At 45.3% G+C, this 15,137-nt stretch overlaps 1 protein-coding gene across 1 annotated transcript in view; it reads left to right on the top strand.

Annotated features, from left to right (window-relative positions):
• Positions 1 to 554: 554 nt before the first annotated feature.
• LOC142189634 (complement factor I-like) overlaps positions 555 to 15,137 on the top strand; it is a 57,869-nt gene continuing 43,286 nt past the window's right edge. Inside the window, exons 1-2 of the mRNA XM_075262236.1 lie at positions 555 to 560; positions 1,467 to 1,591. Of these exons, the coding sequence (XP_075118337.1) occupies positions 555 to 560; positions 1,467 to 1,591 (131 nt within the window). The remainder of the gene's footprint in view (positions 561 to 1,466; positions 1,592 to 15,137) is intronic.

The following is a 15,137-nucleotide window of genomic DNA, read 5'->3' as shown; positions in this document are numbered from 1 at the left end:
CAATTATATCTACAGGGAAGCCACCGGCTTCAGTTTTGGAAATCACGTCATGTCTGTGCCGTGGTTTTTACAGCAAAGTGGGCATGGGATTGGCAAGAATCCTATCCACTTTGCAGTTACTGTAGAACGCCATGATTTTTCCTGCGGCGTTTCTGACCTGTGGGGCCCTGGCCTTAGTGTGTATTTCAGGACAACAGTGATTGATGTGATTTTATTGTCTTTAATGGTTATATTATTGTGTTTTCCAGTTGTATGTAGTAATTTACATATATCTATTTCTTATTTCAGCTCCTCCAGTTAGATCCATCAAAGCGCTTAGGAGTCAATGGAAACATCCGAAAGCACCAGTTCTTCCAGCATATTAACTGGGTCGAAGTGGAAGCCCTTAGGATGCCCCCACCACACATCCCTGTAGTAAGTAAATGAACTCAGTTTGTACCAGGCCCTGATCAGTAATTTTGGTCACACAAATGTTTTTCAGTAGTTAGCTTCATCCTGCTTTTTTTTTCTGATTTTGTTCTCATATTGAAAATGGCAGGGTAGACTAAGGTATGATGGAAGTATGTCTCTTCATGACCGTATATGTATTTGCTTTATGAAATAAGGCAGGTGCAAAGAGTTACTGCAGCATTGGAGCTTAATAAAGTTAAAAGATTAAAGGGATTCAATCATTAAAATTCTATTTTTTTTGTCCCTAACATGTAGGAATAGCCTTAAGAAAGGCTATTCTTCACCTACCTTTAGATGTCTTCCCCACGCCGCCGTTCATGAGAAATCCCGGTTAGGGCTCTTTCACATCTGCGCCCTCGGGTCTCTGTTATGCAGGTTTCCGTTTCCTGCCCGAAACTGGGCAGGAGATGGAAACCTGCAGTCATTTTTCAAACCCATTAATTTAAATGGATTTTAAAACTGTCCAGCCGTGAGCGCTGGTGAGTCTTTTGTGCTCTCCGCGGCGAAACTTTGTGTCCAGTTAAAAAAAACAAAACATTTCGCCGCAGAGAGCACAAAACGCTCACTGGCGCTCACAGCCGGACACGGTCTGTCAGGTTTCCATCTTCTGTCTGCAGAAGACAGAAACCTGAAAACGGAAATCGAGCGCTGGTGTGAACCCAGCGTTAGGGACAAAAAAATTGTATTTTAATGATTGAATCTCTTTAATATAACATACTAGTCATTTGAAAGAAAGCAGCAAACAGGGTCAGATATTCAAGAGATCAAAGCCTCGTACAGTAATTTGTACCTAAGACATTTATGTCTTTTTCACACTACTTTCATTGAACACCTGATTCTTCACCCACCATAACTAAGCCCCATTCCAGCAGGCTCCATCAGTCTCATAGCCTTCAGTTGAGAGAAAATGCAGATTCCTCTCTGTAAAAATTGTTCCTGTGGGTTTTCCATACATGATTTAAGATGTAAAATCTCTTTGTTTTTAATCATAATCATTTTATTTTGTTTTCTTGCAGCCAAATAAATCTTGTCAGCCTCCTATAAAGTTCAATCTTTACACCATGGAAGCAGCAGAGGCCAGAAATTCCCAGTTATCTGATGAGGACCAGGCCATGTTCAGTGGTTTTTCATTTTCCAACTTGTAAGCCCACTCAGACACCAGCTCTTTAGCCTCTAGAGCAAGCTGACCTCCTGTACCCCTGCAAGGATCCCTGCAAGAACAGAGACACCAAAGGACGCCATGGAACCCCTGAGGACACATCGGCCAGCAGAACAACAGAGAACCTGGCAAAAAGTATAAGTGAAAGAACATCTGCATTTAATAGAATCGTAGACATGTGCAATATTCAGCATATCATAAAGAATTCAATTTGTTTACTAGTCAATAGTTTTCCCCAGACTTATGATAGCAGCAGCTGATGGTGCTTTAATGGGGCCAGGGGAAATAAATAGGACTATGATAACTGAATATTTTTTTTAATTGAATGACATCTTAGTACGTCTGTGATTATTTTATATTTATTAGCAATTGTATTTCCTCATGTCCATGACAGTACTGACATGAATGATGGGGAAATAAGGTGTGAGATGGCCGGCTATTTAGGGGTGGCAGGAGGCCGGATTTTTTTTTTTTCATTAGAGATCAGGGGTCCCTTAATTCATATGTCAGAATTCTTAATTCAGGTTCTAAACCTTTAAGGTTATCTGGTGAACCTAGGAAGCTTCTGCAGTTTCAGAGGATCCCTGGGCTTGTCCATTTAGTAGTTGAGGAGGGACATATAAGAACCCTCCCTTTTTACCCAGGTTGCCTGCTAATTTAGTTCACTAGTTTAGCTCTGAACCTGATTGTGTAAATTGAATGACTTTTCTGACCCTCTGCTTATTTTCTGGTTATTCGTTTCCCTGCTGATTCTGCCATTGATGTACCAGTTCATATTTGACCTTTGGCTTTCTATTAGATATTGGATTTGTCTCCTGATTCTGTCTCTGACAACCTCTCCTGGTTTTGATACTTTGCCTGACTGATTCTTCTTGTTTTTCTGATCAGCCCTGTAAGTTTATTGCGGGTTCTGATTTGGTTTCAGTTAGTGGAGCATTTATTTCCTGTACAGTTTCTGGTGGTGATAATTCGGACACCCAAATTCAGCAAAGCCCATCTGGCCTTGCGGCTGGCGCTGGTGAAGACGTTTGGGGGTCTGTCTCTATCTCGCAGTGCTGTGCTGGTTTTAAATAGCTTGTTCTTCTGCTCACTGTTATCATTCAGTTTCTGCTTGGGCTGTAATTTTCACACAGATAGCTGGTACTTCTCTTTTAACAGTATTTGGTACTTTATTCTCACCAGGATTGTGACATTCTCCTTTTGATGCACTTAGCATAACTTTATATACCAGTAGGAATGTATTTATGCAAAATGAGGATGTGTTAGGCATAACTGCTATATTCAGGGCCTTTTTAGTACATTGGTGGGCCCTGTGCAAAGGTTTCATAAGTTGGCCCCCCATCACCACCACTTAGAAATACTTGACGTGCACAAATTATATTGCCCCCTAAATGGCCCCCACATAGTATAATGCCCCTTAGTGGCTCTCACACAGTATAATACCTCCATAGTGGCCCTACACAATATAATGCTCCTCATAATGTCCACTTCCAGGTTTCCCCCACATGTTCATGTTGTACTCCTCCAGGTTAACCCACAGACTCCTGTCCCCCCTTACCTATCCTCCTGGTTGACCCCACAGTATCATGTGCTCCCCCAAACTCACAGTTTGCCCCCACATTATCATGTCCTCCCAATTCCATTGCTATACTTTTAAATTTAACCTTGCCAACCTGGGAAGCTTTTGCAGTTTCAGGGGTTCCCTGGGCTTGTCCAGTTAGCAGCTTAGGATATATATATATAAGACCCTTCCCTCCTGACCCAGGTTACTTGCTAATTTAGTACTCTAGTTTGGCGTTGAATCTGATAGTGTGAAATGGATTGCTTTTCTGACTCTCGGCTCAATTTCTGGTTATGAGGGCCAGTTCACATGGAGTTCACGGGCGTGCATTCTGGCATGTATACACGTGTCAGAATGTGAGCGCTCAAAACAGATCCCATTCATTTCAATGGGTCATTACGGGTGTATAATGCATATGTCAGAATTTTTAATTCAGGTTCTAAACCTTTAAGGTTATCTGGTCAACCTAGGAAGTTTCTGCAGTTTCAGAGGATCCCTGGGCTTGTCCAGTTAGTAGTTGAGGAGGGATATTTAAGAACCCTCCCTTCTGACCCAGGTTGCCTGCTAATTTAGTTCACTAGTTTAGCTCTGAACCTGATTGTGTAAATTGAATGGCTTTTCTGACCCTCTGCTTATTTTCTGGTTATTCATTTCCCTGCTAATTCTGCCATTGATGTACCAGTTCATATTTGACCCTTGGCTTTCTATTAGATATCGGATTTGTCTCCTGATTCTGTCTCTGACAACCTCTCCTGGTTTTGATACTTTGCCTGACTGATTCTTCTTGTTTTTCTGATCAGCCCTGTAAGATTATTGCGGGTTCTGGTTTGGTTTCAGTTAGTGGAGCATTTATTTCCTGTACAGTTTCTGGTGGTGATAATTCGGACGCCCAAATTCAGCAAAGCCCATCTGGCCTTGCGGCTGGCGCTGGTGAAGACGTTTGGGGGTCTGTCTCTATCTCGCAGTGCTGTGCTGGTTTTAAATAGCTTGTTCTTCTGCTCACTGTTATCATTCAGTTTCTGCTTGGGCTGTAATTTTCACACAGATAGCTGGTACTTCTCTTTTAACAGTATCTGGTACTTTATTCTCACCAGGATTGTGACATTCTCCTTGTGATGCACTTAGCATAACCTTATATACCAGTAGGAATGTATTTATGCAAAATGAGGATGTGTTAGGCATAACTGCTATACTCAGGGCCTTTTTAGTACATTGGTGGGCTCTGTGCAAAGGTTTCATAAGTTTGCCCCCCATCACCACCACTTAGAAATACTTGACGTGCACAAATTATATGGCCCCCACATAGTATAATGTGATACTCTCACACAGTATCATACCTCCATAGTGGCTCTATACAATATAATGCCCCTCATAATGTGACTTCCAGGTTTCCCCCACATTTTCATGTTGTACTCCTCCAGGTCAAATCATATCAAATCAAACAGGCTTTATTGGCACGTCCGAATAGATATTTGGCATTGCCAAAGCTAGTAAAGTGTGTGTGGGGAGCTGGAGTTGAGGGGGAGAGTATGGGGGGGGGGGGTAAGGTGGGTGATTTGGGTTCTAACAGTCCGTGGGGTCTAATCTTCCTCTTGTTTGGTGACAGCTGGACTCGTATTGGGCAGCGATCTCCACAGTGGCCTCTTCTTCTTCCAGTAGTATGTAGAGTTTCCTCTTCTCATCTGCAGATGTGAAGTCTGGGATGTGGGAAGAGAGTCTTTGGTACTAGACGACCCTCACAGCTGGGTATTTGGTGCAGTGTAGCAGGAAATGGGCTTCGTCTTCTAGAGCCTCCTGGTCACAGTGCTGGCACAGTCTGTTCTCCCGTGGCTTGTATGTCTGCCTGTGTCGCCCCCGTCTCCATCTCCAGGTTGTGGGCGTCCAGTCTGTACCGGCTCAGTGTCTGTCTGTGTTTGGGGTTGCGTATTCTCTCCAGGTAGGTGGCCATGGTGTAGTCCCTTTGCAGTGACTGGTACACAGTGAGTTTCTTGGAGTTATTTATTGCGCTTCTCCATTCCTCGATGTACCGCTCTCTGTGTCTCTCTCAATGACTCCTTTTATTTGAGCCTTGTTCAGGGCATGTTGGGGGTTTTGGCTTGGCAGATGGCTGATGCTTGGTTGGGGGGTATCAGGTTTGCTCAGGGCTCTGAGGCTCAGCCAGGCTTGGTGGTGGTAAGAGCCAGGGCTGCTGCCCTGTATGTGTGTCCAGAATGATAGCGCCCTCTTCTGTATGGTGAGCCATAGGGGGAGTCTGCCTAGCTCTGCCCGGCATCCCACATTTGGAGGTGCTGCGGTGGACATTGAGGAGGTACTTGCAGAACTCCAGATGGAAGGTCTCTGTTGGGCTGGAATCTCATTTTGATTGGTCTGGGTAGGTGGCTGGGCCCCAAACCTCACTGCCATAGGGAAGGATCGGAGCGATGACTGCGTCAAATATCTTCAGCCAGACCCTCACTGATGGTTTGAGGTGGTACAGTTGTCTTCTGATGGTGTAGAAGGTTCTGCAGGCTTTCCCTTTCAGGGTTTCTATTGCTGCTTTGAAGATTCCTGATTGGCTGAGCTCCAGCCCCAGGTAGTTGTAGCTGTTGGTTTTCTACAGTGTGGAGCTGTTCAGTGTGAATTTTGGGGTTGGGGCTTTGTTATGGCCCTTCTTCTTAAATACCATGACTTTGGTCTTCTTGTGGTTGATTGGTAGGGCCCATGTGGTGCTGAATTTTTCCAGCACTGACAGGCTTTCTTGGAGGTCTTTCGGTGGGGGACAGGAGTAGAAGGTCGTCGGCGTATAGCAGGAACTTCACTTTATGGTCGTTCAGGGTGAGGCCTGAGGTTGGTGAGGCCTCCAGGGCTGTAGCCAGTTCATTGATGTAGATGTTGAAGAGCGTTGGGCTCAGGCTACAGCCTTGTCTGATGCCTCGGGCCTGTTGGAAGTATGCTGTCCTTTTCCCATTCACCTTCACACTGCACTGGTTTCCGGTGTAGGAGCTCTTGATGACGTCATATGTTCTTCCTCCTATTCCACTCTCTAGGAGTTTCAGGAGCAGGCCTGGGTGCCATACTGAATCAAACACCTTCTTAAAGTCCACAAAGCAAGCGAATATCTTGCCTCTTCTGTTGTTGTGGACGTGTGTTAGGAGTATTTAAGTTCATTACTTTCTATTTTTCTTACCTGGGGAGTTTTTGGCTGCGCAGTGTCTGGGGTGGCATCCTGGCGCTGCGGGGTTGTCCTGTCGTGGGTATTGGTGCACACCTTCTGACTTGCACGCACGCACTGCTGGTAGGCAGCTTTATTTCCTGGTTGATTAGTCTGTCCTCCCATTTGCACCTTGGAGGAGTGGTCTCTACTCTGTATTTAAACCCATGCCTCCCATGGTTCTGTGCTGAGTGTCGCTTTTACAGAGCTAGGCCTTAGCAGGAGGAGTAGGTGGTTATCTTGGATAGAGGAAGTTCCGTGTTTGGTTTTTGGGAGGTTTGGGTGAACGAGTTGGTTTGTGTGTTTTCCCTTCTGTGTTCACCAATCCTCCCTCTGTGTATAATTGACTGTGTGAGTGAATTGCCTTATCCTTTGATTTCTACTCAGTTTCCCTGTGTTTGTTTCCCAGTGTAAGGTTCCTTCCCATATTGGTTTGGGGGAATCCTTTCCCACATGTTTCCTGTGTGCTGCTTGTGTTGTTAGTCAGCGCACACCCTTGTCAGTCCCTGTCAGTAGCAGCTTCACTTGTTCGTTAGGGGTGACCCCCTTTAGTCTCCAGTCCCTAGAGATCTTATAGGGCATTCCTTCTCCCACTTCCCTCTAGGCCTACGGTATCAGTGAGAGAGGAGCTGTCGGGGTCAGGCTTAGCCTGAGTACAGCCGACCCACACCCGTGAGGCAGGGACCGGGATAGCTAGTGGGAGTAGTGCAGGGCGAGATTCCCTACTGCTATTCCTTAGCCCCGTTGCAGCTACTTGGACTGACATAACAGACGTGGGTCTTGATGAGGTTGTGCAGGGTGTAGATATGGTCTGTGGTGCGGTGGTTTGGCATGAACTCTGCTTGGCTGTTGCTGAGGACCCCGCGTTGTGTGAGGAAGGTGAGGATTCTGTTATTGATGATGCTGTTGAACAGTTTCCCCAGCGTGCTGCTGACACAGATCCCTCTGTAGTTGTTGGGGTCATATTGGTCTCCATTCTTATAGATGGGGGTTATGAGGCCTTTGTTCCAGTCTTGGGGGAAGTGTCCGGTGTTGAGGACGAGGGTGAATGGTTTTGCCAGTGCCGCGTATATTGCTGGAGGGCTGTATTTGATCATCTCTAGTAGGATGCCGTCAGGGCCGCTGGCCTTTTTGCCTTTCAGCAGGGCAATTCTTTCCTGTATGTCTTTTATGGTGATTGGTGAGTCCAGAGGGTTCTGGAAGTCTTTGATGACTTTCTCCATGTCCCTCAGTTTGGTGGTTATATGTTGCTGTTCTGGGGTTAGGTCTTCTTCAGGGATGTTTTTGTAGAGACCTCTGAAGTAGTTGAGCCAGATGTTGACGTTTTGGATGTGGAGGGAGTTTGTGCCCATATGGTGCCAGGTCTCCCAGAATGAGCTGTCCTGGAGGGAGTCCTCTAGTTGCTCTATTTTGTGGGAGAGGTACATCTGTTTCTTCTCTCTGAGGGTGCCTTTGTATTGCTTGCATAGATTGTTGTAGGCTTCCCTCGCCTCTCTGTTGTTGGGGTCTCTGTGTTTCTGGTTGGAGACTGCCCTTAGAGAACGGCGTAGAGTCTTGCAGTCGCTGTCAAACCAGGATAACCCACAGACTCCTGTCCCCCCTCACCTATTCTGGTTGATCCCACAGTATCATGTGTTCCGTGTTTCCCCCAAACTCACAGTTTGTCCCCACAGTATCATGTCCCCTCAATTCCGTTGCTATACTTATAAATTTAATCTTGTCAACCTGGGAAGCTTTTGCAGTTTCAGGGGTTCCCTGGGCTTGTCCACTTAGCAGCTTAGGATATATATATAAGACCCTTCCCTCCTGACCCAGGTTGCTTGCTAATTTAGTACTCTAGTTTGGCGTTGAATCTGATAGTGTGAAATGGATTGCTTTTCTGACTCTCGGCTCAGTTTCTGGTTATGAGGGCCAGTTCACACGGAGTTTACGGGCGTGCATTCTGGCACACATACACGTTTCAGAATGTGAGCGCTCAAAACAGATCTCATTCATTTCAATGGGTCGTTACGGGTGTATAATGTGCGTAACGACCCATTGAAATGAATGGAATCTGTTTTGAGCGCTCACATTCTGACACGTGTATACATGCCAGAATGCGCGGCCGTAAACTCCGTGTGAACTGGCCCTTAGTTTGCCTTCTGATTCTAAAATTGACATACTATTTCAGATTTGACTCTTGGCTTTCTATTACATATTTGTTTTGTCTCCTGATTCTGCCTCTGACGATTTGGCCTGGTTTTGACACTTTGCCAAAATGATTATTCTCCTTTTACTGGTTGTAATAATTCAGACATCCAAATTCAGCAAAGTCCATTTGGCTTCACAGTTGGCGCTGGTGATGACATTTGGGGGTCTATCTCTCTTGCATTTCTGTGCTGGTTTTTGTTCTTCTGCTTGCTGTTATTAAGCAGTTTCTGCTTGGGCGCTGTAATTTTCACACAGATAGCTGGTACTTCTCTTTCAATAGTATATGGTACTTTATTCTCACCAGGTTTGTGACATTCTCCTTGTGATGCACTTAGCATAACTTTATATACCACTGGGAATGTACTTATGCAATATGAGGATGTGTTAGGCATAACTCCTATACTGAATCTCATAATTGTTCTCTGTCATACAAATGGCATCCTATACAGAGTATGTCGATTACATACTATACAGTGTTTAGCCCATAAAGCTGAACTATTTGTAAGATGGAGCATTATTGCGTTTCAAACACACTTGCTGAGCTGTTTCTGTATTTCCATATAGATGAATGGAAAAAGTCACGGAACTGCAAGTATCAGGAATCTCAATTTATCTGCTGTACCTTTTAAGGTTACCTGGTTAACCCTTTGAAGCTTGTACAGTTCCAGAGGTTCCCTGGGCTTGTCCAATTAGCAGCTGAGGAGGCATATATAAGACCCCTCCCTCCTGACCCAGGTTGCCTGCTAATTTCGTTTTATAGTTTGGCACTGAATCTGATTTTATAAATTGGATTGCTTTTCTAAGCCAAGGCTGGTTTTCTGGTTGTTCGTTTGCTTGCTGATTCTGCCATTGATGTACCAGTTCATATTTGATCCTTGGCTTTCTAATAGATATCAGATTTGTCTCCTGATTCTGTCTCTGACAACTTCTCCTGGTTTTGACACTTTGCCTGAATGATTCTTCTCATTTTTCTGATCAGCCCTGTAAGTTTATTGCAGATTGTGGTTTGGTTTCACTTAGTGGAGCATTTATTTCCTGCACAGTTTCTGGTGGTGATAATTCAGACACCCAAATTCAGCAAAGCCCATCTGGCCTTGCGGCTGGCGCTGGTGAAGACGTTTGGGGGTCTGTCTCTATCTCGTAGTGCTGTGCTGGTTTTAAATAGCTTGTTCTTCTGCTCACTGTTATCATTCAGTTTCTGCTTGGGCTGTAATTTGCACACAGATAGCTGGTACTTCAATTTTAACAGTATCTGGTACTTTATTCTCACCAGGTTTGTGACATTCTCCTTGTGATGCACTTAGCATAACCTTTTATACCACTGGGAATGTACTTATGCAAAATGAGGATGTGCTAGGCATAACTCCTATAGTGAATCTGATTATTGTTCTCTATGTCATACAAATGGCCTATACAGAGTGTGTCAACTACATACTATACAGTGTTTAGCCTGTAAAGCTGAAATATTTGTAAGATGGAGCATCATTGTGTTTCAAACACACTTGCTGAGCTGTTTCTGTATTCCCATATAGATGAATGGAAAAAGTCACGGAACTGTATGTGAAAGAGGACCAAGGGCTGGGCCCACAGGTTCAGTAGGTACATGATGCCACACAGACACACACAGTGTTTTAATTTCCAGGACAAAGTTTACTGAATAAGTCACAGAATAGAGATCTGGGAAAATATGCAACAAGGTATAAACAGAAAAGAAATACCAACTGGTATGGAACAGAATATTGCAGCAACCTAATACTATACTCCTAGTTCCCACAGTTACTTAACAAGTAACAGATACAAGTCCTTTAAGAACACGGTTCTCCTGGATCGGTCCCTCGTTGGGGTGCACCCTAAGTATTGCGCAATACTATTTGTAATCCACAGGGAAATGGCGTCTTCACTTAAAGGTACAGTTATATCCTATGCTCCAGCTCTCCACTTAAAGAGGACCTTTCACCATATCTGGGCACATGCAGTGTTATATACCGCCGGAAAGCTGACAGTGCGCTGAATTCAGCGCACTGTCGGCTTTCCCGATCTGTGCCCGGTGTGAAGAGCTTACGGTCCGGTACCGTAGCTCTTCTATGGTCAGAAGGGCGTTTCTGACCATTAGCCAGAGACGTCCTTCTGCCTCGCGGCGCCTATCACGCTGTGCTGTGGAGCGGGGAGGAATACCCCTTCCTCTGCTGCTAATAGTCGTCTATGGACGAGCTGTGTGAGCAGAGGGAGGGGGCGTTCCTCCCCGCTCCACAGCACAGCGTGATAGGCGCCGCGAGGCAGAAGGACGTCTCTGGCTAATGGTCAGAAACGCCCTTCTGACCATAGAAGAGCTACAGTACCGGACCGTAAGCTCTTCACACCGGGCACAGATCGGGAAAGCTGACAGTGCGCTGAACTCAGCGCACTGTCAGCTTTCCAGCAGTATATAACACTGCATGTGCCCAGATATGGTGAAAGGTCCTCTTTAACAGACAGGCCAATTTCTCAGATGATAAGGTGTCAGTGTAAGAGTCCCTTATATATCACCATGTGGAAAACATGGACGCGGCCAAGCTGTACTTACAAATCCTTGAGGCCTTTCTTTCATATAGTCTCCTTTATTTTCTGAGCTTCAGAGGTTTCCAGACTCAGTCCCAAAAGTAGCACCACAAACACTGTGTCTCCAGACTCAGTCCACAGCCAGAATGGCAGTTCTTCCATTCAGCACAGGCTGCCATCCAGCATGTCAGATCTCCATCCAGCACAGTTCAGGTCTCCACTCCCCTCAGCACATCTCCTCCTGCTGCAGCCAGGACCCTTCTTCACACAGCCCTCACTTCCTGTTTCCTGGTAAGAGATGATGCAATTGCCTATCTCCATTGCAAGGCATCAAAACTGCAATCCCAGCACACTGCCATGCTTGTAGGAGTCCAAAATGTCCCAGTAATTACCTCTAATCAGACTTTGCATCCTAGAACAATATTTACATTCACAATAATTAATTTGCCTTAATTCCCTATGGGCATTTATCAATTGGCTGCCACCTATTGACCAAAGTTAGTTACTGACTGTTTACTACATCACACCCTTACATGTGTATCAGGAGTCTCAATTCATCTGCTATACCTGTTAAGGATACCTAGTAAACCTGGGAAGCTTGTGCAGTTCCAGAGGTTCCCTGGGCTTGTCCAATTAGCAGCAGAGGAGGCATATATAAGACCCCTCCCTCCCGACCCAGGTTGCCTGCTAATTTCGTTTTAGAGTTTGGCACTGAATCTGATTTTATAAATTGGATTGCTTTTATAAGCCAAGGCTGGTTTTCTGGTTGTTCGTTTCCCTGCTGATTCTGCCATTGATGTACCAGTTCATATTTGACCCTTGGCTTTCTAATAGATATCGGATTTGTCTCCTGATTCTGTCTCTGACAACTTCTCCTGGTTTTGACACTTTGCCTGAATGATTCTTCTTGTTTTTCTGATCAGCCCTGTAAGTTTATTGGGGGTTCTGGTTTGGTTTCAGTTAGTGGAGCATTTATTTCCTGTACAGTTTCTGGTGGTGATAATTCAGACACCCAAATTCAGCAAAGTCCATCTGGCCTTGCGGCTGGCGCTGGTGAAGACGTTTGGGGGACTGTCTCTATCTCGCAGTGCTGTGCTGGTTTTAAATAGCTTGTTCTTCTGCTCACTGTTATCATTCAGTTTCTGCTTGGGCTGTAATTTTCACACAGATAGCTGGTACTTCAATTTTAACAGTATCTGGTACTTTATTCTCACCAGGATTGTGACATTCTCCTTGTGATGCACTTAGCATAACCTTTTATACCACTGGGAATGTACTTATGCAAAATGAGGATGTGCTAGGCATAACTGCTATACTCAGGGCCGTTCTAACACATTGGTGGGCCCTGTGCAAAGGTTTCATAAGTTGGCCCCCCATCACTACCACTTAGAAATACTTGATGTGCACAAATTATATTGCCCACTAAATGGCCCCCACATAGTATAATGCCCCTTAGTGGCTCTCACACAGTATAATGCCTCCATAGTAGCCCTATACAATTTAGTGCCCCTCTAATGTCCCCTTCTAGGTTGCCCCCACATTTTCTTTTTATGCAGATTGTGAGCCCCACATACAGCTCACAATGTCCATTTTTCCCTATCAGTATGTCTTTTTGGAATATGGGATGGAAATCCACACAAACACGAGGCGAACATACAAACTTCTTACAGATGGTTTTTTGCGGGATTTGAATACCAGGACTCCAGCGCTGCAAGGCTGCAGTGCTAACCACTGAGCCACTGTGTGGCTCCTTTGCCCCCACATTTTCATGTTGTACTCCTCCAGATTCATGTCCCTTCCATCCTCCTGGTTGCCCCCACAGTATCTTGTCCCCACCACACCATCAAGTCCCCTTCAGATTCCACCAACAGTTCCATGTCTCCCTGAGGTTGTCTCCACATTGTCATGTCCCTCCCAGGTTGCCCCCACAGTTCATGTATCAAGAATTTCAATTCAGTTGCTATACTTTTAAGGTTACCTCGTCAACCTGGGAAGCTTCTGCATTTTAAGGGGTCCCCTGGGCTTGTCCAATAAGCAGCTGAAGATATATAAGGGTCTTATATATATATATAACGGTCTTAAGACCCTACCCTCCTGACCCAGGTTGCTTACTAATTTAGTTTTCTAGTTTGGCACTGAACCTGATGGTGTTAATTGAATAGTTTTTCTGACCCTTGGCTCGTTTGCCTTCTGATTCTGAAATTCATGTACTAGTTCGTATTTGACCCTTGGCTTTCTAACAGATATCGGATTTGTCTCCTGATTCTGTCTCTGACAACTTCTCCTGGTTTTGACACTTTGCCTGAATGATTCTGTCAGGATACGGAGTCGCCGCGGTCTCCTTGCTGCGCGGCGTCTCCCTGGGAGACGTGTTAGGAGTTCTATTGGGTGTGCTTAGGTCATTAAGGGTTAATCTTTTCTTTGCTCTCAGTCTCCATGTCATTAGCCATAAAGGTGTGTTCTCTGCTGCTATTTAAACCCCACCCAGGCATGGATCCTTGCCAGCCATTCACTTTGGGTTTCCTAGTCCCCCTGCTCAGTCTGTTTCCCCTGTCTGTTTGTATTCGGTCTGTTCCTTGGTTATATACCCGGCTTGTATTTTTGACTATCCCTTGTCTTTTGATTCGGTACCTTTATTATATCTCCTGGCTTGACCTCTTGCTCGTCTGACCTCGCCTTCTCTTCTGTGTCTTGCTGGGACTTGTGGTCCTCCCTGGTTCCATGCTGTTTAGTCTTTTGTTTTGCATTGCAGTTACACTGTGCTTTCTGTTTAGGTGTGACCCCGTGACTCCAGTCCCTAGGACTTTCAGGGCCTCCTCTTCCCTTATCCTAGCTGCCGGGATAGAAGCGTAAGGAGTCGTGGTTGGCGCACTTTAATTAGGAAGTGCATTGGTCTGCCTCATCTCAGATATTACAGCATAGTTATAGCTGCAGGGCCTACGACCCCTTTTGTCATTAGTTGCACAGTGTTGCTTTCCAGCTGTGTCACTTTGCACTGCCTGACCCTGACTCCAATCCTTACATAATGGCTGGCCCGTACCCTAGGCAGACCGCCCGGCGGTTTAGTATGGATGCCGAACACTCCGTAACTGACCGACTGGACGAACTGTCAAGGCAGGTGCAGGGCATGGCTGGGTTAATTAACCAAGTCTCACAGCGTCTGGCTGCTTTGCCTGATCCAGCATCAGCCGCTGCAGGTTCTTCTATTCAAACGCCAGTTCTTCCTATATTGAATACCCGTCAGGATCCTAAAATGCTCTTGCCTGACCGTTTTGACGGTAAACCAGACAGATTCCGAACATTTCGGGAATCTTGCCATTTATTTTTTCGTTTTAATTTCCTTTCTTCTGAAGCAGAGCAGGTTGCACAGTGTTGCTTTCCAGCTGTGTCACTTTGCACTGCCTGACCCTGACTCCAATCCTTACAGATTCTTCTTGTTTTTCTGATCAGCCCTGTAAGTTTATTGCGGGTTCTGGTTTGGTTTCAGTTAGTGGAGCATTTATTTCCTGTACAGTTTCTGGTGGTGATAATTCAGACACCCAAATTCAGCAAAGTCCATCTGGCCTTGCGGCTGGCGCTGGTGAAGACGTTTGGGGGACTGTCTCTATCTCGCAGTGCTGTGCTGGTTTTAAATAGCTTGTTCTTCTGCTCACTGTTATCATTCAGTTTCTGCTTGGGCTGTCATTTTCACCCAGATAGCTGGTACTTCTCTTTTAACAGTATCTGGTACTTTATTCTCACCAGGATTGTGACATTCTCATTGTGATACACTTAGCATAACCTTTTATACCACTGGGAATGTACTTATGCAAAATGAGGATGTGCTAGGCATAACTGCTATACTCAGGGCCGTTCTAACACATTGGTGGGCCCTGTGCAAAGGTTTCATAAGTTGGCCCCCCATCACTACCACTTAGAAATACTTGATGTGCACAAATTATATTGCCCACTAAATGGCCCCCACATAGTATAATGCCCCTTAGTGGCTCTCACACAGTATAATGCCTCCATAGTAGCCCTATACAATTTAGTGCCCCTCTAATGTCCCC

The sequence above is a fragment of the Leptodactylus fuscus genome, chromosome 1 (assembly GCF_031893055.1).
Source record: "Leptodactylus fuscus isolate aLepFus1 chromosome 1, aLepFus1.hap2, whole genome shotgun sequence".
Lineage (NCBI taxonomy): Eukaryota > Metazoa > Chordata > Amphibia > Anura > Leptodactylidae > Leptodactylus > Leptodactylus fuscus.
This window is presented reverse-complemented; position numbering and strand designations above follow the sequence as displayed.